The 22,254-nt window shown below is 48.4% G+C and overlaps 2 protein-coding genes and 1 pseudogene across 4 annotated transcripts in view; 2 read left to right on the forward strand and 1 right to left on the reverse strand.

The window, feature by feature from the left end:
- The first annotated feature begins 50 nt into the window (after positions 1-50).
- Positions 51-22,254, forward strand: part of LOC135917950 (alpha-(1,3)-fucosyltransferase 7-like) — a 171,547-nt gene continuing 149,343 nt past the window's right edge. For 2 of the 3 annotated variants that reach the window (XM_070525859.1, XM_065451593.1), the window contains exon 1: positions 51-176. The gene's annotated coding sequence lies outside the window, so the exon portion shown is untranslated. The remainder of the gene's footprint in view (positions 177-22,254) is intronic. The other variant, XM_070525860.1, reaches the window with a different exon arrangement.
- Positions 5,415-10,913, reverse strand: LOC135917990 (uncharacterized). Its single transcript, XM_065451646.1, has 4 exons — positions 10,808-10,913; positions 9,517-9,722; positions 7,388-7,618; positions 5,415-6,074 (listed from the first exon to the last, which is right to left on the reverse strand). Exons 1-4 carry the CDS (start codon positions 10,911-10,913, stop codon positions 5,448-5,450), a joined length of 1,170 nt encoding a protein of 389 aa, XP_065307718.1. The 3' UTR covers positions 5,415-5,447.
- LOC135917966 (probable ATP-dependent RNA helicase DDX5 pseudogene) lies at positions 15,559-17,145 on the forward strand (annotated as a pseudogene).

Raw genomic sequence — 22,254 nt, forward strand, 5'->3', positions numbered from 1 at the left:
CGAAAGGTTTCAGTGCTGCCGCTCTTGCACTCAGAGCTACGGCAGGACAGCCGAATAAGTACGCATCCGTTACAAACTGTCAGGGACCGGAGGGTCTCGGACTGTACACGCTGAGTCTTAGATGTCACATGCCTGGCTTACTCCGCCAGAGAAAAAGCGAAGGGAATGGCTTCACGGTGAGTTCAAGTGATTATTGATCCCATGGGGAGTTCGCTTGCCAAAGCTGCCTGCGTGTCGTAACGCTCTCTCCTAGTTAATTTCCTTGGCCCGTGCGACCAAGGCAGATTACGCCGTTTTGTTTCACTGCTTTCACTTCACATGCCTCTTGCATGCCGTTCATCCCGGCTATTGCGAGTTTCTGTATCCCGTGTTGCTCAGGGCATAAATCCTGCTTAAAGTTGACCAGCCTAGCTAAGTGTTCTCGTCAAAAAAGGGGGAAGGGCAGGGAGGTTTTACGTGCCAAAACCGTGATTTGATCATGAGACATGCCGTAACGGGAGACCCCGGATTAATTTGGACCCCCAGGGGTTATTTAACCGCTCTGGTCAAAGCGTTGGCACATTTTTAACTAGAGTGTGCAGTATATTTTCGCTGTCCGTTCCTTTTGCATTAATTTGCTTGTATGTTCTATTTTAGGTCACTGCTGGCTTCTTGTTGGCAAGTTAAGCACTGCCACATTTTGGACAATCTTACAGAGTAGCTTTAGCCGACTGCGCGAAGTCATCATTGCCACGTGCTTCTCTGTTTTTCAGCTGTGAGCCTGTGACCCTCGAGTGAAAATATTGTTATCGCGCTTGCATTCGCACGCAACCTACTGCGATACCAGCTTTGTACTTTCGATGGGCCCATCGTATCAGACAGGCTGGCACCTCGGGATAGTTATGCGCGTGTTCGTTGGCAGCCTTCAAATACTGGCCACACATAAGCGATCTTTTTGTTCGGCGACCACCGCCCGTGCTTGCACATGTTGCGGCGACTGCACTAGTTGCTTTTAATTTGTCAGCGTTGAAACTCTTTAAAAAATTTTGCTCTATTTGGGGCTTCTCTTGTGCCGCAACGATAGTCGTCATCCGTTTTGTGCGCCTTATTGACGCTGCGTGCCTGGTACTTCTAGGCCGGAAACGACATTGCACGTCATCAGCGTGACATAGCATTCTCGACGGGAGAGTAGCGAGTGCCCAGTTTTCAGGAAAGGAAACGTAAGCAAAGCCGATGGTGACTGTTGTTGTGGCACAAGATAAACCACAAAGGTTGTAAACGCTTTTAGGAGTGCAGGAATGTCAAAGTGGTAAAACATTGTATGTGTGAAATGTGGGAAACCGGTGAACTCGTGGTACCTAGAGAGAACTTAGAAAAGCGTGTCTATATATATATATATATATATATATATATATATATATATATATATATATATATATAGCAACTAAAGGTGACTTGCTTGGCACCACCGTCAGTTACTCCTGAGCAACGCCTTGCAGTGTGGTTACTCCGACCGAGTAACTCCGATTCAAATTGGTTATGTCTTCTAGCCTACTTCTCATTTTAATCAAAGTGGATATATGGATTCGAGGGCTCAGGGAAGTGCGGCACAATACTAATACATTCTTATCACATTTGTCGCTAAATCGCCACTTAATTGGTTGTTCACGGTACACAAGTTCATCTCAATAAACGTTTGTCTTGCCGCAGTCTCGTCTTTGTGGGGGTACCAGCATCAAACGGCAGCCGTGACAATATACATGGAGACAGTCGATATCCATTTTTTTTCCCATGGCCAATTAAGTTCCAACACTGACAGCTGAGGGTACGCCTTCCTAAAATGCTACCGCGTTATTTCGACAGTACAGTTCACTGAGAATGTATGTGTTCGGCGTAATTGGCGTTCTAGCTATTTATCAGTGTTCTCAATTTTTTTCACATGCAATGCCGGCGGGAGTTTGCATTGAGAACATCCTCGTAGGAAACCTCATAGAGGTGACTTGACGAATACAATAGTAAGCCTTGTCCATTCCCCAGATGTCGGTGAAAAGTTGCCCAACATGACAGTTCAGAATTTAGAAGTATGTGTTTTGTGAATTACCGCATTTATTCGAATATAGGGCGACATTTTTCTTTTTCCGAAAATGTTGCCCAAAATGAGCTGCCGACCTATATTAGCGACCAAAGTTTGACCTGTACTCGTTAACACAGCTAGCAAAGGTACGAAGCTGACGAAGCTTCTCCGTCGCCAATGCCGGAAGTACAGTACTGACTTTAAGAAATGCTGAATATCCCTACGCGCTTGACGGCATTGCGGACGTCGCTTACGATGCCGTGTGTGCCTGGGGAGCATCCGACGAGGAAGAATTATCTTGCGGTTCCGACGAAGTTGCAGCTTGTGGCTTGGACTAGCGAGATTAGTAGCCGAGCTTATAAAGTAAACAAAGGTGTGTCGTGTTCAAAGTTATTCGTTTTACTAAAAAAAGATGTGGGTCGACTTGTATTCAAATTATTGTTTTTCTTTTATTTCTCCGCGAGTTATACAGGGATAGAGGGGTCGGCTTGTTACAGCGAAACTGTTAAGGGCTAGTTGCCCTAGGATCGTGTGCGTGTGTAGACACAGAACTCCCCATACCTGGGCCAATCCCGAAGACAGTGCAATACCGCGCCCGACCCGCGGTGGAGGGGCAGTTCCAGGGTGTCTACCAACCGGGAAAACCAGGAATTCTCAGGGATTTTGAATAGTCTGAAAATACCCAGGGAAAACTAGAAGAATTTGCTTCTACAGAGAAAATTAGCTGTAATTTTGTTTAAAGGGAACGAAAGTCGTGTGGTGCTGGCTCGAGTAACAGAGAGCAATCGTAACATATCGTCTTTGACGCCGTGTCTTCGGCTGGAGGAGTTGAGTTGCCAGTGTAGAGTCAACGACCGACTTTCCGGACGCCCGATAATTCACACAGCTTCGCGGCACCACCACGTAACCTTAGAGTCAGTGTATAAGAGCGTCTGAAATTTTGTACGCAAGAACCTTTCGCCGTCCGATTTTCCGGACTTTCTACAATGACTGCAGGTCCGAAACGGCATTGATCGTAGCCACCACCGCCGCCATTTCTATTACCTCGCCGCCTCGAACCGGCGCTCTTGCACGCAAATCCGCTGGCAGCCGTAGCCACCACCGCGGCAACGCTAGGCCTAGCTGCTTCAATGTTCGCTTAAGCTTGTTGCAGTTCTGTGCCGTGTTTTTCATTGAAGGAATTCGCCGCTGTTAGCAATGGCACCGACTCCGCCTTTGTGGTCCTCGCGATTGGCTTCGAAGCTCGGAAAGCACGACGCGTTGCAAAGCCGGTCTTGAAAGTCAGCTTCGCCTCTGTACAGAAATGATGAACGGTGAAGCATACGCGAAAGTACCGCGGTGAAGCATAACAAGCGTGGGAAGGGGCAATTGTCAAGGGACACAGTATGTAATCCTTAGCTATACAGCGTGCACCCGCCACCTCCTGTCACAGTATGAGCACCGACATGCTTAATAAGTACTGGCAGGCCTTCAGAGCTTTTCCGTATGTGCCTGCTGCGATTTGATCCCTTAAGAGGAAGCTTTAGGCCCAACTCCTACGCGGCCTATTCAAATACACTTTAAACGAAAAAAAAACGCTCTTCGGAGATAACCCCTGGAACGATTTTAATGAAATTTGTAGCATTTGAGAGAGAAAGTCAAATTCTAGTCACTGTCGGAAGCGGAATTTCGATTTACGGCCCAAATTTTGTGAAATAGATATTCAAACATTCGCAAGTTCGGAAAAAAGTAGACGCACAAACGTTCATAAATTAATAGCTCTGCATCAAAAACAGATATCGCGGTTCTGTAAACGGAATCCATTTGTACACGCTGATCCCTTGTACACGCTGTGTGCAAGGGTTCTGCAAAAGCTTTATATCCGTATTATTGAATTTCTTTATTCATGTTTTAGATATGCTGCTGTTAAAGTCGATCTCGACTTTATTACGTTATTGTGCACGACTTCAAGTGCATACGAACGTTTTATAAGTATACTATCGTAGTATTCCACAATTACCGAGTAATTATGTGGATACCATTATCGAACTGTTCGTAGCTCATTAGGTGAATATGTATACGGTTTAGCATTTTCCTTGTTGCTCCCTTGACGGGTCTGGCAACCGCTTGTTGTCAACTTTCCCCTTTCATTGTCTCTTAGTAAGCATTGCGCCCATTCCCCCCCCCCCCCCCCGCCCCTCCTTTTGGTTGTGTTCTTGCTCTAGTAAATGTAGAGATGTCGCCGGAACGACTATATTGTTTTGTGCAAAGTGTTTAGCTTCACCCAACGACACCAGTATCTTGAAAGCAATGAACATCACTAAACTTGCCGGCTCGCTCAGGTAATCAATAGCTGTGTCAGTCAGTCGATCAATCTTTATTTTAGTTCCAAAATATATTGCGCAGATGAGCGTCTCGCGCTCGATGATTCTGCTCGGCCACTCGGTGAGAGAGAGAGAGAAAAAACTTTTATTGTCAAGTTTTAGTGGAGCTTTCTTTCCCAGCGGTGTGGGCTAGCGTGGCGTCTGCTTTGCCGCGACGCTATCTGCCCATTCCGCCAACCGTATCTGGTCTTGCGGGTTGGAAGGTTTCGTTTTTTTCTCCCACTCGTCATGTGAGGGAGCTCGCCTAAAGAGTTCTCTCGAGGGAGGGTTCTTTTGGCATCCCCACAAGATGTGATCTTGGTCCGCAAGGGGCCCACAGCTACAATGTTTGCAGTTTGGTGGATATTCACCACCGGTCATTGCAGCTAGCCTTTTTGGATTAAGTACAGATCTAGTCTGTACTCTCCTGAAGTGAAACTTGTCTTGTAGGTAATATAATGAAAACGTGAACACAAGAGGTTTCAATACGTTTGTTTATAATTTGATTTAAAGTAAAGCACGTAAAATAAACGAAGACTTATGAAATTGCGTTGGTTTGAGAGCGTGCGACTGTACGTGAAATGTCCTTGGATCAAACTGGGGCAATGAGGACAGCCGTCAAGGATTTAAACGCAAAGCGGAGGAGAATCCCGCGGACGCGATTTTGCTGGCAACAAAATGACGGCGAGTCGATGTGCACGAGAGAATTGCACATTTCTGTTCGCCGCCACCGTCAGCAGCCTTGATCTTGGCGATATCGATGCGGCGATCCAACAAGTTAAAGAAGCAAAGCGTCAGGGGAAAAGCCCCTAGGTTCATTCCGACGACCCCCACTCCAAACTGAGAGATGAACATCGTCCTTCTAGCAAACAAACTGGTCTGCAGTTGCTGCTGCAACACCGGGCGGTGCAGGAAGCCAGCTCAGAAGAGGTCACCGATGAAAACTTGAATTCGAGGACAAAAAGAAAGACGAAAACGTGAAGGTAAAACGAAGACCCCCCCCCCCCCCCCAAAAAAAAAAAAAAAAGACTTCATCGCATACAACAATGTTCCTATGGTCCGAGAAACTGCCAATGAGACCAAAGCGAACGAAGAATATGCTTACGACATTCAAGAACAACCATAAAAACTATAATTATGATCCAGTTTTTGATGCTGGTGATTGAGGTGACAGTGACAGCAACGCTGAAGACCCAGATTACCCAGATTGTCCAGATTACCCAGATGACGACAAAGACTTCCAAAAACAGCTGGACGTGTAAGCTGGATATTTTGAAGCGATGGGTACCAACTTCGTGAGCCATAGGCTGAACTCCCTGATCTTGGACTTCAGTGAATAAGTTTACCCGGCGCCCCCGAGGGCTAAGCTGCTTCAGCATTTGCACGAAGGTAAACATAGAAAGGGGGCCTGAAGAAGCGACCCACCCCTGCAGAACGTCCTCGAGCGTGGCGACCATGAGGCCCATCTTGGCGACGTCCTGTTTAGACTTGGCCTCGTCCAATTTGTAGAAAAGGTCGCGCGTGGAAATCGAGGGCATCGCCGATGTGCTGATGAGTTGGAACTGCATGCTCGTCGATTTGTCCATCACTTTGTCCACGAACGCCGAGTGCTTGCGAATGGGGTCCTGCACACCAGGGTATGGGTAGCCTTTGCCCTTGCTGAGCCGGAGCTGCGTGTTCTTGAAAGACAAAAAAAATGATTTTGGTCAGAACAATAACTTGCACTGCCGACAAATACTCTACAGACTCTTGCTATATACGTACAGAGTGTCCCAACTATCATGCACGAAGGTTTAAATATATGCAAATGCCACGTAGCTGGACAGAAGCAAAGTAATGTTGTTTGCCTTCGCTTGAAGATACGGTGATTACTTTTTGCAATCCACCTAATGATATAATTAGTCTTACCTTGTCAACAGTACCAAAACTATAATTAGGTCAACAGTGTCAAAGAGAAACTTGTATAGCAACATGAAAAACTTCCGATACAGGTTGTTTCTGCTTAGTATGTGCTACATAAAAGTTTTTTTGCGAGCGTGAAAGAAGCCCCCGGATAAACGCAAAAATTGCCGCGCGACTGGCCGCTCGAGCTCTTTGCGTGTATTCGTGGGCTTCTTTCAACCTGAGAAAAACACTTTTATGTTAGCGCGTATTGGGGAACAGAAAGCTATATTGGGAATTTTTCATGTTGCTCTGCAGTTTTCTCACGGACACTTTTCATCTAACTATAATATTTGAAAATCTGAATAATTAAGACTAATTATGTAATTAGGCAGAATACAAAAGGTATTCTGAGTATGTCCACGAGAAGGCAAACAACATTATCTTGGTACTGTCCAGCTGCGTGGCATCTGCATATCTTAAAATCTTGGTCCATGATAGGTGGGACAAGCTGTACATATATAGCCGTGCACGTTACGTAAGCCTGGCTCCACCCATCCACACATGTGGATTATGTGCGCGAGCGACGCCAACATTGGTTTTCAGCTGTGCTAAATTGGCTCATACTTGCCTGGAAAGAAGTAGAAACTTACTTAGAAAGGACGAAAGAAAGACTAGACGTTGTTGATAGCTTAGGTATGGGTTGTCGTCCTTCCGTCCTGTAAAAGTAAGCGTCAGCACATTTCCCGGGAATATGGAGTCAACGCACCTATTCCTTTTCATATTCGAGCATTTACATCAGGGTAACTGAGGTTTGTGCTCTGCGTCATTACACACACTGTTGCGCACTTTGCACGCCAGCGTTAACTCTAATATTTGATGCTGCCGTGTCGACCTCCGGATAAAGAGAAAAAAAAAAGCAGGAGCAGAAAAAAAAGGTATGTCGCAAAAAATTCACTTTCACGATGCGTGAGACATCTGCAGCAGACAGTATGCATTCTGCTGTCCGCAAGAACCCAATGCGTCATCTCAATTAGGGCCAGCTAGTCCAGCTTTTCAGTCATACACCGTTGAAGAAACAGTGGAAACGCTGCCTCGCTGCCCAACGTACCATATAGCCCTTGCCGAACTGAGTCTTGATGTATTGTGTCGTGTTGACGCAATGCTGCTTTCCGTAGTGTTGAAAGTGGAGGTGGTCGGTCAGGGCCTGGGTGTCCGCAAAGTCGCTGGGGACGAGGAACGCTCTCTCGTAGCGCAGGGCCATGGCCACCGGTTGCCACGTCTCGCGCCTGGAGCCAGGATCCATGTTCCACGTCGCCTCGTGCAGAACTATCATCCGCACCTGCTCGCGCGTATAATAGGACAGGTCCTCCCTGTTAGGGCTCATTCACACCGGCGACTTGAGGAGGTCGCGCGACCATTTGCTACTCGCAATCAAAATGCGACCGAAGGCGACGGATGTTCACACCGGCAAGCCCGGCTGAGCGCGACCCGCAAGTCGCAATCCCGGTGATTATCGTTCTCAGCGAGAACTCTCGGAATCTACGCGGAATTTGAACGCGACGCCGGAGGAGGCCGGATGTAGACACACGAAAGATCACTTCCGGTGCGCCGCTGATTGGTTTATCAGTTTTGCGACCACGGTCGCGCGACTGAAAAATCGCGCAGAGAGCGACTGGCCCAAAATGGTAGCTTTTCAAGAAAGGCGACCGTTTGCGACCATTTGCGACTGGTCGCTTTGCGACCAACTTGGTCGCGCGACCACTGTCAGTCGCCGGTGTGAATGTGCCCTTACTCCGGGGCTTGCACCGGAAAACTGACGTGCGTGTACTGAGTATGCTTATTGCTGCGGTTGTTTGCGCGTCGGACTGGTGGAAACCCTTGCGAGTTGGTCAGAACCACGACGATCCGTCTGCGGAGGACGTATTATCCAAAGCTAGTCCAATAGAAAAAAAGAGTATTACTGGACCACGGCAGCGTCGGAAGCAGCTCCGAATGGCTGCCAGTACAGTTATTAGACGCCTCGGCGCTCGTACTGTGACCGGAAAGGATGCGTCTGCGCGTGCACAATTAATGAACACGTTCATACATGTCCCCTTGACAGTGGTTCCTTCCCATTCCTAACGTGCTTATCCGCATCACATTGTCAAAGAATGGCGCAGCTGGCTTCAGAATGCTGGCCGTCGCGCAACGCCTATTTTCCCTTCGCCTCATGCGCTCTCGCCAACGTACGCACGCGTCGATTTCAAGCGAGCTGACTTAGGCTTACGCAGCCTACGCGCAAAGGGCTTGGAGTTAAAGCAGTCTTACCCGCCGCGATGGCTTAGCGGCAATGGCGTTGCTCTGCTGAGCACGAGGTCGCGGGATGAAATCCCGGCCGCGGCGGTCGCATTTCGATGGGGGCGAAATGCAGAAACGTACGTGTCCCGCCCCATTGGGCGCGCGTTAAATATGCCCTGGTGGTCAAAATCTATCTGGAGGAGTCCTCGACTACGGCGTGAATCACAATCAAATTGGGGTTTCGGCTAGCAAAACCCCAGAATTAAATTAAATCAGTATTGGGTAGGTACTAAACGCGTAATGGCACTTATGATGCGGCTGTGTTGCATGACGCGTTTTTTTTTTCTTCTCTTTCGCAGTGGGCTTTTGGCCATTTTTCACGAGGTTGATGGCCATGTGCGTACAATAGGGGAGAATTGGTCGGAATTTCGTATAGTCTCCCCGGGACAAATCGGGAGAGTTTGCAACTATGTAAGCATAGTACTCGACGCACCAGCTCGTTCAAAGTTCTTGCCTTACAAATGACGCGCGCTTCTACGGGGCGGTTGGCGAGCCGAAGGCTGGTGTGCGCCACCGGAATCTCGTGGCGGAAAGTTTCAGCCATGCAAGCACGTCTAATTCTTTCTAGGTGCTCGTCTTTGGTTCTGCGAGTGCATGCAAAAGCGGTAGCCGCTGTGCACACTTGCACACTATGCACTTGCACCCTCCACTTGCACACTTGCTCAGTCAGTGAGTGAGCGAGCGTACTGTGCACGCCGCGCGAGAGAGAAAAAGTTGTTTCCGCCATTGTTAACGTTGTTAACATTGTTTCCGCCATTACGTCGGACACTCCGTCAGGAGTGACATACAGTATAACCTCGTTATAACGAAGTTAAAGGGGTAGCCAGAGTTACTTCGTTATATACATTATTTCGTTATATCCGTGATTGCAAGTGCTTGCTGTCTGCACGTCTCGCTCACGTCGGGATATGGCCTCAAGGCGATGGCCGTGCACAGGAGGCGCTGGACGCTGACGGGGACGTCGTCGGCAAGCTGTAGCCGGTAGCAAGTTAGTCCGATGCCGCGCATAAGTCGGCTCACGTCGCTGTGGACTGGATCTCTGGGAATGGCCTTGGCCTGAGCCACCACGCCGGGCAGGATGGATGGAATGTCAGCGAGAGCAGCGCCTGAAAAAAAAATTGAAATCCTAGCTATTTTACTAAGCAACACTTAAACTAAATACTTTAGTGCACATATTATTGCGATGCACAAATTGAAGCCAGTGACGTTCCGCAAGACCTGCCCACTTGGGACGAATCTCGAAACGCTAACTCGAGGTAAACATTTACTGTTTTTCCGCTTACTTTTCTGAACAAAACGCGTTTTTGTGCATCGAGTCTCAAAAGTCAGTGGAACTCCAATTCACTTATTCGCAAACTCTGGGAACGCATACCTCGAAAACTAGTGTAACGCTCAGAATTCGCTGCATATGCAGATAACTTTCCAAGTCACCGGCTACAATTCATAGCTTCCAATACAAGCCGTAACGTAAGTAAGAGTAATTAGCAATATCTTATTCGACAAACCCATGTCGAATTTTTGTCGAAAAATATCTGCCTCCAATAGTAGTCTAGCTCAAGGAGTAGAACTGTGCTACATGCCAAGGGTGATTAAAAAAAATCAGTGAACGATAAAGAGAGAAGGAAAAAGCAGCCTATATAATAAGTGAGAAGAATAAGCGAATCCGAGGGGATCACTTCTATGTTAATTGCCACCACGCCAAGACAACAAACAGTGAAGCCGAGGCAGTTTTTCTTTGCGATACCGTTTCTTGGCGTCATGTGGTCGTACTGCGCAACGATTCAAGTACCCCATGTTCGTGTAAGCTGCCATACTTTTTGCTTAACTATATTGGAGGAGCTGTAAATCTCTCAGCACCCAGCGGCTCCGTGACTATGGCGTTGGGCTCCTAAATGACAAGGTCGCTGGTTCGTTTCACAGTCGCAGAGGTGGCGCCCGGGCCGAAATCAAGGTTAGTCCATATATAGTGTGAACCAACAGCAGGTTCTCTAGTTGTTGAACTGACGCATTTCACGAAGCCTATGCTACTGATACTCTGTCGCGGTGGCGTGTCTCTGCCAGCGTATCAGCCGCGTTTACCCGTGCCTCCGTTGCAGAGTCGCGTATAAGCGAATACTTCCACGCCGGGAAGACCTCTACGCTATTCAATGAGCTGCCTCTATGTGCGTAATTTGCGTGCGCTTTTACTTACGTGGGCTGCGACTGCCTGCTGAGAATACCGGGAACGCTGCTCGAAGAGGCGACGTGTCCCAGAGCGAACGCACCGATCGAACGAATGGAAGGGCTCGCGAGCACATCGCGAGCCAGGTACGCGATGATGACGATGAGGATGATCCCATCGGCAATACCCCAGTGGGTATGAGCCATGTTTTGAGGCAACAACAATAACGCACAAATCCACATTGGGAGCTAGCGCCAAGAACCGGGTCGCATTATAACAAGAATTAGAAATAAAAATCTGAAATGAACCAGCGATAAAAAAAAACAATATAACGTGCAATAGCGTAGTCAACATTGCATAAGCAAGAAATGAAAGCAACTTAAACATGCTAATAATAGGTAAGGTAAAAAAAGGGGGGGTTGAGATTGAGGGTTAAGGTTGAGGTTAAATTCCTCATTAGTGGATGTTGGTGTAATATGGGGCTGTCTATGTGCGGAGGCCTCCTGGGGCACTCCCGTGGGATGTGTTTTAGTGTGGGTGTACATGTCTGTGCACCACGGGCACTCGTTAGTGAACCTCTTGGGGTGTATTCTGTGTAGGTGGTGCAAGTTGGGGTATGTATTCATCTGAATACGACGCCAGTCCCTCTCCTGTTGGCTGTTCAAATCGGAGTGAGGATGTCCAAAACATTTCCGCTCCTGCCTTTGCTGTAGGAGGATGTCATGAGAATTTGGTGGAAGGTTGTCGCTAGGCCATGTCATTGCTCAGACGTTCAATCCTTGAGCAATACGGTCTGCCCTCGCGTTTCCTGCCGGTCTCTCGTGTGACGGACACCATATGATAGTGTGGTGCCCTTCTAGTCGGTTGCCTAAAATTTCGAGTATTGATTGGGGTGCCGTTCCATGTAGAAACAAGCGGCAAGCCGCTTGTGAATCGGATAATATGACAGCCGAATTGGTTTGGCGCTCGGCGTCCTGAATGGCCAAGGCGATTGCTGCAGCCTCTGCCACGCATGCCGAGGTGATTTTGAACGATGCCGTTGTTATGTTGTTCTTACATGTACAGACTATGGTGAAGGTGTCTTAGCTGGTTCGACTGGCATCCGTGTAATACACTTTCGGTCCCATGCCAAAACGTTTGTGAAGAGTCTTTGCCTTTGCTCTGCGTCGTCCGGGATGGTACTTGGGGTGCATGTTTTGGGGAATTGGGGCCACCGCGATGTGCGATCGAACGTTGCGGTCTATATGTGCCGTTTCCTCTCCGCGATACTGTGGTCTCTGGGGAAAGGCTAACCTCGCCAATACTTCCCTGCCCTGAGTTGAAGAACAAAGCCGTTCTCTCTGAGCATATAACGTCGCGACTGCGTATTCGTCAAAAGTGTTGTGCAGACCCAGTCCCTCGAATCTCTCTGTGCTAGCGCATTCGGGGAGACCAAGGGTGGCTTTGAAGGCTTTTCTTATTATTGTGTTTGCCTGTGTGATATCTTGGTTTGTCAAGGCCTGATACGGAAGGGCGTATGTGATTCGGCTAATTACGAATGCGTGAACCAGGCTGATGGTCTCTCCCTCACTTAGGCCGTCTCTGCTTCTTGCCACTCTCCGTATCATTCTGGCCGCGTTGCCTGTGACTCCCTTTAGTTTTTGAAGGGTGTGGGATGTGCCAGCGTTCTGCTGTATCCACATCCCCAATATTCTGAGTGTCTCCACGTCACGAATTGGCGCTCCGTCGAGAGTCCGAGTAATTGGCACACAGTCCTTCTTTCCTGCGTATTTCGCACGCACCCGAAGTAGTGGGGACAGAATCAAAAGAATCATACAATCTTGTATTTGCACAACGCTGGGCGAACGCACTCCCCTCTATTTAATTTTGATGATGAATCTGAGACATTTGCCCCCCCCCCCCCCTTTTTTTTTGTCGATTGAAGATAGATTTATCGGAGCTCCATTTCTCCATCTTGCACTTTCCTTGACTTCCAACGTTTGCTTTCTCTCGGGGCCGCGACACTCACCTTCAGTTACAGGAGAGCTTGTCTTGGGGTGCCAAATTTCAGTCGCAACACAAAGAATGCAGCACTAACTTAACATCAGCTTACTTTTCGGTTTTCCTAATTCTTATATTTCTGTGTTTATTTCTTTCGTCAAATAAGCCTGCGTTTCTTCCTTTTCTCTTTTCGTTACTTTCTTTTTGCAGCTTTGAATTCCTTCAGTCCTTCCCTATAGCAGACTTTCTGCTAACAACGCGTTCTTCTTCTCATTCCTCTATATTTAGGTAAATAATAATGTATTTTTAAATAAATTATATAATCTAGCGTTACTATTCTCATTATTACCATTGCTGTTGCCATTACCACTACCATTACTTCTACCATCTGCACAGCACACGCCGCGGCTTTTCTTTTTTATGGGGATAGCAATTATATGGACACTCCGAGCGGACATTGCGCCTGCGGCGTCGCCTTCGCCGTGAGGTTCCGCATTAAGTAGAAGCGCCACAACACCATCGCCGCGCGCACTACGCTGTTGGTGCGAGGGAAGGCGCGCGAGTGGAGCCGACGATCGTGAAACACTCTCCTCCTCCGCCTTCACTCCTCCTCGTTTCTATGCTAGGAGAATGCCAGCAAACTTTAGAGCAGGAAAAAATCGAGAGGCAGACATAGACAAAGAGACAGGAAGGTGGCTGGACTAACAACTGAACTTTATTCATGAAAACAACGTCCCCCAAGTCCGTACTGAACATGCGCAGGCACAACAAAACAAAAAAAATGGCTGTGGCTTAGGTAAGGTTAAGCCCAGGATGCGAAGCATACTAGCCTTTATTTTAGTTGTTGAACCACTGTTTAGCCTGGTGAACTGCTGTTGCTTGGCTATATTTGGTTCGGCTAGACGAAGAAACAACTCATGCATTACTTCTTCGCCTTCAAGAGTGGAACGCGACAGCGTTCCCGTCGACCCGCCAAGGGGTGTAAGACAATGGGCTACAGGGCAGCGACTACGCGCCCCGCATTGGACGCGGTGAGCGTCGAGCAAAGCAGCGTTCGGCGCGGCAACGAAATGTGCGCCTGAGCAAGAGACGCACGCCTTAGAAACAGCGCGTTTCTAAGGCAACACCGCATTCACTAGAGGCGCTTTTGTACCGCTTTGAAGCGTTGTACTCGTGGCTCAGTGGTAGCGTCTCCGTCCCACACTCCGGAGACCCTGGTTCGATTCCCACCCAGCCCGTCTTGCAAGAGTTGAGCCAAAGCCACTTCTCCTCTGTCGTGACGTCACGGTGTCACGTGATTTCATGGTCACCGCCGCGCCTGAGGAGCTGGGTTGAGCCCTCGTAATATGCTTCGCATAAAAACACGGTCAACACCTTATCTATACACGTCTACAGTTATCAAGAAATAAAAGCTCTTTCTTGGTTAGGAACACAGATGGGGCGCTTACACACTTCTCGGGGCCAAGTTTATAGATGCGATAGGCTTCAATCAGTTCTGTTCTCTGTTTCTCCTCTCTTTCACGCTCCCTCCTCGACCGTGGCGCCGCCTACACCGCTCGAGCGCAGCAACGGCGCCAACCATGCGCTCCTCGTCACTCCGTAACGCTTCTCGAGAGAAAATGGGGCTGAAGAACGGCGCAGGGGCCCACGTGATGCTTTAAGCCAATAGCGACGCGGCGTCCGCCTCGGCCAGGGAGCGCGAGGAGGAGGCGGCATTCTTCAAAGCGTGGCACTACTTTACGAAGTTTAAGGGGCTTTAAGACAAACCCGGCTCAATCTCGCCCGCGCGAAAGATACGAAAGCGTGATGAAAGCGCACCGTCTCCCGTCGTGCACCAGGCACTCAACGTTGCGAGGGACCGGGGGCCGAGGGCAAAGAGGGGCGGCGTTGTTCTACTACGGCTGCGACTGCGTATGTGGCGGTTGCGTGCGGTCGCCCGCCCGTATCTCGAGAACGACATGTGTTGGCGGCAGAATTTTAGGTGCGTTGGCGGCACGTAGCTTTGTGCGTGCCATGTGTTCTCGGCGCTCTTCCTTGAAGCGATAGACAAAACGAATGTCACTTCGCTGGCTGCCCCTTGCAGCTTTTTAAATAAGACAGCGAGTTTCCGCGGTCATCGAGTCCGATGTGTTCATGTTTGCATGTACGCGCATGCCACCATACTTGTTAGTGAGTGCGCCTATGTTTAGAAGATTATACGGCAGGTAAAACTACCATCTTTACTTCGTGTAGCGGTCCACTCATTTGCTGTTTAGAAGATTATACGGCAGATAAAACTACTATCGTTACTTCGTGTAGCTGTCCACTCATTTGCTATCGCAATCGATGCTTAGCCTTCAGGGCGAAACTGCGACTTTTTATTTCTTGTTCTACCGTATTCTTTTTTTTATGTCATTGCATCTTGGCCCGTATCCCTCTGTGGATATCTGCCATTGTCCGCAATATTCGTCATCATCTTTACCATAAGTGTTATTATCATCATTATCACATTCCAGACTCATTATTTAGCTTTAGCATAGAGCTGCTGCATTATATACCCGTGGCGGTCGCCCAAATGCCGTGCACCAAATGACAGTCGATTTGAAGGCGTCGAAGTTAAACCAAGGTGACATTCACTCAAGGTAACTCTGGAACTTTCTGTGCACAGGATGAGTGGGAAGTGAGGAACTGTCTCGTACAGAGAGGCGAAGTAGATGAAGACGGGCTAGAGCAGGGTCAGTTGAAGAGGGCGAATCGGCCGGTGCGAGTTATCGGGCAGAACAACTCCATTGCTGCAGCACAAAGGTCGAAAGGTCGCAGATATGGCGAACCTGCTCTTCGTTGAGGTCCTGGTAGGCCAGCAGCAGAACCTTCCCAATGGCCCGAACGAACCGCTGCCGCCCGTTCCCGTCGCCAATAACGCCGGTCTATTCGATTTCGGAAATAATAATGATTTTGTGTACAAGTATTTCATGCCGAAAGGAGACAACAGCGATGCGTCTTGGGTGATTGCCAGAGGAAGAGGTGCCGTCACCTCCGTCGGCAACGTCGTTCGAACGGGTCCTCCGAATTGGAGAGAAACGGAATTGGAGCCCTTCCAGAAGAACTTCTACCGGGAGCACTTCAGGTCTTGTCTCCGTACCGACGAGCACGCGAATCAGTATTGTAAAGAACACCGCATCACCGTAAGAGGGCGAGGCACCCACAAGCCTGTGCTCCGAGTGTTCGAAGCCAACTTCCCTGCATGCGTGGTCGAGGCCCTCGAAGCGACTGAATACGACACCTCGTCGCCGACCCCCGTCCAGGCCCATTGCTGGCCCGTGGCGCTCAAGGGAAGGGATCTGCTGTCGGTTCTCGGAGCGGGAGCTGAGGGCAAGACCATGGCCTACCTCCTTCCAGCCATAGTCCACGTCATCCATCAGGCGCCCCTGAAGCCCAACAAGGGTTTCATGGCCTTGGTGCTGGCACCAACGCCCGAGGAAGCCCGCAAGATTGAGCGGACTGTGGGTGAATTCGAAAAGCACACCGGCGTACGCAGCGCGTGCGTGGTCTCCGGTGGGTCGAAGGATCAACAACTGGGGGACCTCCGTCGCGGTTTCGAAATCTGCGTAGCGACGCCCGGCCGTATCCACGCGTTCCTGAAGGAGGGCAAGCTGGAGCTAGCGCGGTGTACGTACTTCGTGTTGGACGGCGTGGATCGCATGGTTGACATGGGGTTCGAGCAGCAGATCCTCGCCATCGCCAAACACATAAGGCCCGATCGGCAGACGCTGATGTGGATGTCTAGGAAACCCAAAGATCTGTATCGGCTAGTCGACGCCCTTCTCAAGGACTACGTCGAGGTCAACGTCGGTGAGTGCCGGACATCGCCGGACCGGGGCGTCGAGCAGCTGGTCTGCATTTGTGCCGAGTCAGAGAAAGAGGCGAGGTTGGTGGCGCTCTTAGAGGACATCCTGAGTCGGCATGAGGATGCGGCAGTCAGAAAGGTCATCGTGTTTGCCGAAACTAAGAAGCGGGTGGACGACCTGGTGTCCAAGCTGCGGCTCCGAGGCTGGCCCGTCGTCGGCATTCACGGAGGAACGACGGAGCGCGCCCGTGATTGGGCGGTTGCCGCCTTCAGCCGAGGCGAGACGCCCGTGCTGGTGGCGACCGACGTGGCCGGGCGGGAGCTGCCCTCGGACCGCGTACGCTACGTGGTCAACTACGACTACCCAAGCAGCGCCGAGGCGTACGCACGCCGGATCAGCCACGCATCGCACTTGACGGGCGAGACGTGCACTGCGTACACGTTTCTGGAGCCGGGAGCCAGGCGTTGCGCCAAGGAGATGATCGGGATTTTGCGAGGAGCAAAGCGGAAGGTCGACCCCGAACTCTACGTCATCGCGAAGAGGGCAAAGCAATTGAACTGACAGGGAGTCGCCCCAGCCCTGAAGACCCCCTTCGCTACCCCGTGCTTTGGCAGTCGTGACTGATTGGCAACAGTGCGAATAGCCTGCTACAAAGAGTTCCCAGAGGCTGCTCATGGTCTATAGATGCTTGAAGCCAGAGGATTACTGAAAAAAGGAATTGCGGCGTCATATGTAGGCATTAAATTTTTGGCTTGCCTTCTTTTGTGGCAGCCTCACCAATCGACCAACCCATTTATGGCGGGTTCACTTATCGGATGTACGAAATTCATACACGGGAAGCGCCAAATTATGTCCAAAGAGAGAATTTCGCAATAAACTAATTGACCAATTTCATTGGCGCTATAGGTGTGCGAAATTGGTTCCCGCTAGGGTATTGCTAATTTCTCTTCTGTCACCCCGTGATTGTTGCCGTAATAATAGCTTTGCGTCTAAGTACGCAGATGCTCGTTGGTTTTCAGAGGTTCAATGAAGCGGTTTGTAAACTTCTATGGTCCCTGGTCTTCTGCGCTCTTTTGTATGTAGCACAGTTCAGCAATTTGGTATGCCATAGTGCCTGCAGGAATGTGGACCAAAAGTGTCCCAAGCACACGTAGGTTTATTTTTATCTTGGCCAACTGTCCTATCCAGAGAAAGGAAGTATCCGTGATTGGTCGAGAGAACATGGCTTGAAAGTATTTACCCTGAGCAGCAGCGTCGCGAACAGTATAAGTTATATTGCGAAAACGCTAGGCGCCATAATGCAGTGCATACTGGACCCCTCTGAAGATGGACGGCAGTCCTTCTGTTGAAATATTAATACAACTGGCATTGTTGGCGTATCTCAGTCATTTGTGTCTATCCTACTATCCCCTTTAGGCCACTCTTCAAGCTAAAAGAAAAAAAAACAGTGGAAATACTTGTTCTTGCGTCTTCATCACGGTGTCTTAATCTTGTGGTCAGTGTATCGTGATGGTGCCACCGTTGCCATGATATCGTGTTCGCTGCGTCTTCGTCCCTCATCGTCATGCATTATTTGACATATGGTCCGCGTGATGCCGTCGCGGTCGCTCTATCATGATCATTCCAGCTTGGTCATCTGACTCTTCTCTTGCTGCCGTCATCATCCCATCGCCCTGATGCCCGTGGCGACACGCTGTGGTCATTCTGTCGTCATCACTTCGGAACCGTGATCCCACTGTCGCGATTTGTTGTCGTTATCATGTTGCCTTAATCGTTCCTTTCATGCCATTCCTTCTTCTTCAACTCATCGTAATCTTGCTGTCGCGATTAAATATTGATCGTGCCGGCGTTACCATCCCATCGTCGTCACACAGACGTCGTCACACGTTTGTCATACAGCCAGTGCCAAAAGTCGTCGTCATCGCATTACCATGTCTTCGTCGTCAGGTAGTCGTCATACTGTCATTGCTGGAGAATCATCATTCCGCTGTCATCATGCCGTCTTCCCTCTTGTGACAGCGTCTTCGTTCCTTTTGCAGTGGGCGTCGTCAAACCGTTCTCAACATGCCGCCATTGTCATTTAATTGTCGTCACTACTCCTTCATTACGTTGTCGTCATGCTGGCGCGGTAATTCCATCGTCATTTTATCATCGTAATTCCAGCTTTGTTATCTCACGGTTATCGGGCTGTGATCGTCCCACATTCGTAATTTCGACGTCTCGTAACATCGCCGGTGTGTCTTATTCGCTTGTATGACAAGGGCAATTATGAAGCAATTAATCATGAACTAACGCAATTTTACCCCAGTTTTGCAAGTGAAGTGAAGTGAAGTGAAGTGAAGTTTATTTCCAACACCAAGTCGGAGGTTCTTGGGCGAAAAGATGTCGCAGACATCTTGAGAGTGCCCAAGGACCCATTAAACAGCAGCAGACAGAATGCAAAAATAATCATCTGAAACGCTGTACAAAAACATAGGCATGAAATATAATACACGCAACTCAACACTTTTAGTGCACAACATAATTGCATAATGCAGATGTCACAAAATCCTTATAAGCACTTGTGCAAAGGCAAAAAATAATTTTATACATCAAAATGAAATATATACCAAATAGCAAAATAAAGATGTTGTTCGAATGATTCTTACACGTTTAAAAGCATATTTCGCACATGTTTCTTGAATTTATATTCTGGTAGTTCGAATTTGGTACAAGTTAAGAATTTGTTCAGTATTGCTGGTGCCTTGAAGTGCCTTTCCTTGTCATACCATGGGTGAAAATTGGCAAATTTTCAAAGAGAAACTAAACAACTTAGTTGGCAAATACATTCCCCAAATTAGCATTCATTCCAATTCAGCACAACCCTGGTTCAATAAAGCACTAAAGCGATTAGAAAACAAGAAAAAACGTCTCTTCCGAGCAGCCAAGTCCCGTAACAACCCTGACGCATGGAAAAAATACAAAACCGCTGAAACTGCCTATCTGGAAGCCATACTTCATGCCAAACGCTCATTCTTTCATTCTGATGTGCCGAACATGCTTAAGAACGACCCAAAAAAATTCTGGCAAGTCTTAAGCCCACACGACACGCGGACTATTACCTTATCAAATGAATCAGGTGATTCCCTAACCGACGCTGAATGCGCTCACTTGTTTAGCACAACCTTTGCGTCAGTATTTACACAAGAAACTGAAATGTCATTTTCTATTCCTCATGCGAACTTTCAATGTACCATGCCACCTATTACATTTTTTCCATCTGGCATTACATCCCTCATAGACAATATCAAACTTTCATCGGCAGCTGGTGTGGACGACATTACGTCTAAACTTCTAAAAAACACTAAATATATTTGTGCAGCATATCTCTGTCTTCTATTTACACAGTCAGTTTCAGCAGGCGTGCTGCCTCCAGATTGGAAGCATGGAAAGGTCGTTCCAATTCACAAATCAGGCAACAAACACTCCCCATTAAATTATCGCCCCATCTCATTAACCAGTGTACCTTGCAAAATCCTTGAACATATCATCTACACACATTTCATGGACTTCCTTGATGCCAACCATTTTTTTCATCCCGCGCAGCATGGCTTCAGGAAAGGTTTTTCCTGCGAAACGCAGCTAGCTATGTTCGTTCACGACTTGCATGTAAACCTTGACTCTAACTCCCAGACTGACGCCATCTTCCTAGATTTCGCCAAAGCTTTTGACAAAGTTCCTCATGAGCGTCTACTACTAAAACTTGCCGCATTACATCTGAATACCAATATTTTAGCATGGATTAAAGAATTCTTAAGTAACCGTTCACAATCAGTCTTTGTCAACAATCAAGCATCTAACTCTACCCCTGTAACCTCAGGCGTACCCCAAGGGTCAGTCCTTGGTCCACTACTATTTCTAATTTACATTAATGACCTACCAATGCATGTATCTTCTAACATCCGTATGTTTGCAGACGACTGTGTAATTTATCGTAAAATTAACAGCGTTTCCGATAACACGTCCCTTCAAAACGACCTGCGAAGTGTACAGGAATGGTGTAACCTTTGGCTAATGGAACTAAACGCTAACAAATGTAAGACTGTCTCCTTCCACCGCCGCAGAAATCCACTTGTTTTCTCGTACCAAATTGCTGACGTCAACCTTGAATTAGTTCCTTCCTACAAATATCTCGGAGTAACCCTTTGCAGTGACTTAACCTGGGAAACGCACATTATGAACATCATTTCATCTGCTAACAAAACACTCGGGTTTTTAAAACGCCACTTGCGCCACGCCCCCCAACATGTAAAATTACTAGCCTATCAGTCTCTCGTCAGGGCGAAATTAGAATATGCATCCCCCATTTGGAACCCTCATCAAGTATATCTCATCAATCAACTGGAATCGCTTCAAAATCGGGCTGCAAGATTTATTCATTCTAAGCACTCCTACAACATCAGTATATCGGCACTAAAAACAGAATCTGGATTATCATTGCTTGCATCTCGCCGCCGTATTGCTAGTCTTTGTCTTTGTCACAAGTTCTTTTACAGCTCACTTGGCAAAGCACCATACATTGTCCCCCCGGCACGCATAGCCAGCCGCACCGGTCACCCGCAACAAGTCGCGCGCCCACGTACACGCACTGTCACTTTTTCGTCTTCATTCTTTTTTCGTGCAGCAACAGACTGGAACGGCCTTTCCAACGAAATCACAGTCATAACCTGTCCTAGCACATTTTTAAACACCGTAACAAATTATCTTACCCTGTAATAAAAATATGGCCTTCAATTTCTTTATGTATGTATGTACCCACCCCTTATGTAACACCCCTTCAATGGGGCCTTTAAGGAAATAAAATGAAATGAAATGAAATCGACGTCAATACAGCGTCATTCCAGGCCCGTCCTGCCGTCTTCGTGTAGTGCCAGCGTCCTAGTTCCACGTGGTCATCGTTTCGTCGTCTCCCATTGTTCTGTCGTCGTTATGTAACAGGCGTCATTGTGTCGTCGCCATAAGTGGTCATCATGCCGGCGGTGTCGTTCATCGTCGTCATCCCGGTGTCGTTTACGTTGTCGTCGTTTCTCAGTGGTCATCCGTGGATTTCGCACATTCGAGTGGCACAGGTGGCACAGGCCTTTCCTGCTGAAAACGCTGCCCAACTTAGTCGCGTGCTCCGCACTTGCACATGGTCGCCAGACCTGATCGGCGTTCCTCGCAAACACCAATAAAAGATTCGCTCAAAGCAATTCCAGCAGCCTGTGGAAACCGTATGCCTGATTTAAAAGCTCCATCGTTCGAAGACGTGAACATAGCTTACACGTAAAATGCAAAGGCAAAGTTTATTAATTGGCAAAGCTTTAATATGAGCTCACCAAGTAGTCTCTTACGACCCATATTACAATCTGCGAAGTTAAGCTGCCGAGTGCTCTGGCATGTCCATTTGGAGCGGATATTCAAGCAACCAGGTTCGAGGTAGATGGCTTTATTGCGGCAAAATGCACTAAAGCGAGGCAGAGACTAGGCAGAGACCTGGCATTGCTGACTCTCCATGTATTTGGCACCGTAAGTCCAATGTGACAATTGTGACGTCTCGACAGCTGCACACGCATACGTCATGGTCGACCTTGGACACTGGCAAGTGGCGTTTCTATGACTCGCATGTGTTACAAGCTTGCGACTTCGTCC

The sequence above is a fragment of the Dermacentor albipictus genome, chromosome 9 (genome assembly GCF_038994185.2).
Source record: "Dermacentor albipictus isolate Rhodes 1998 colony chromosome 9, USDA_Dalb.pri_finalv2, whole genome shotgun sequence".
In the NCBI taxonomy this organism is placed as follows: Eukaryota; Metazoa; Arthropoda; class Arachnida; order Ixodida; family Ixodidae; genus Dermacentor; species Dermacentor albipictus.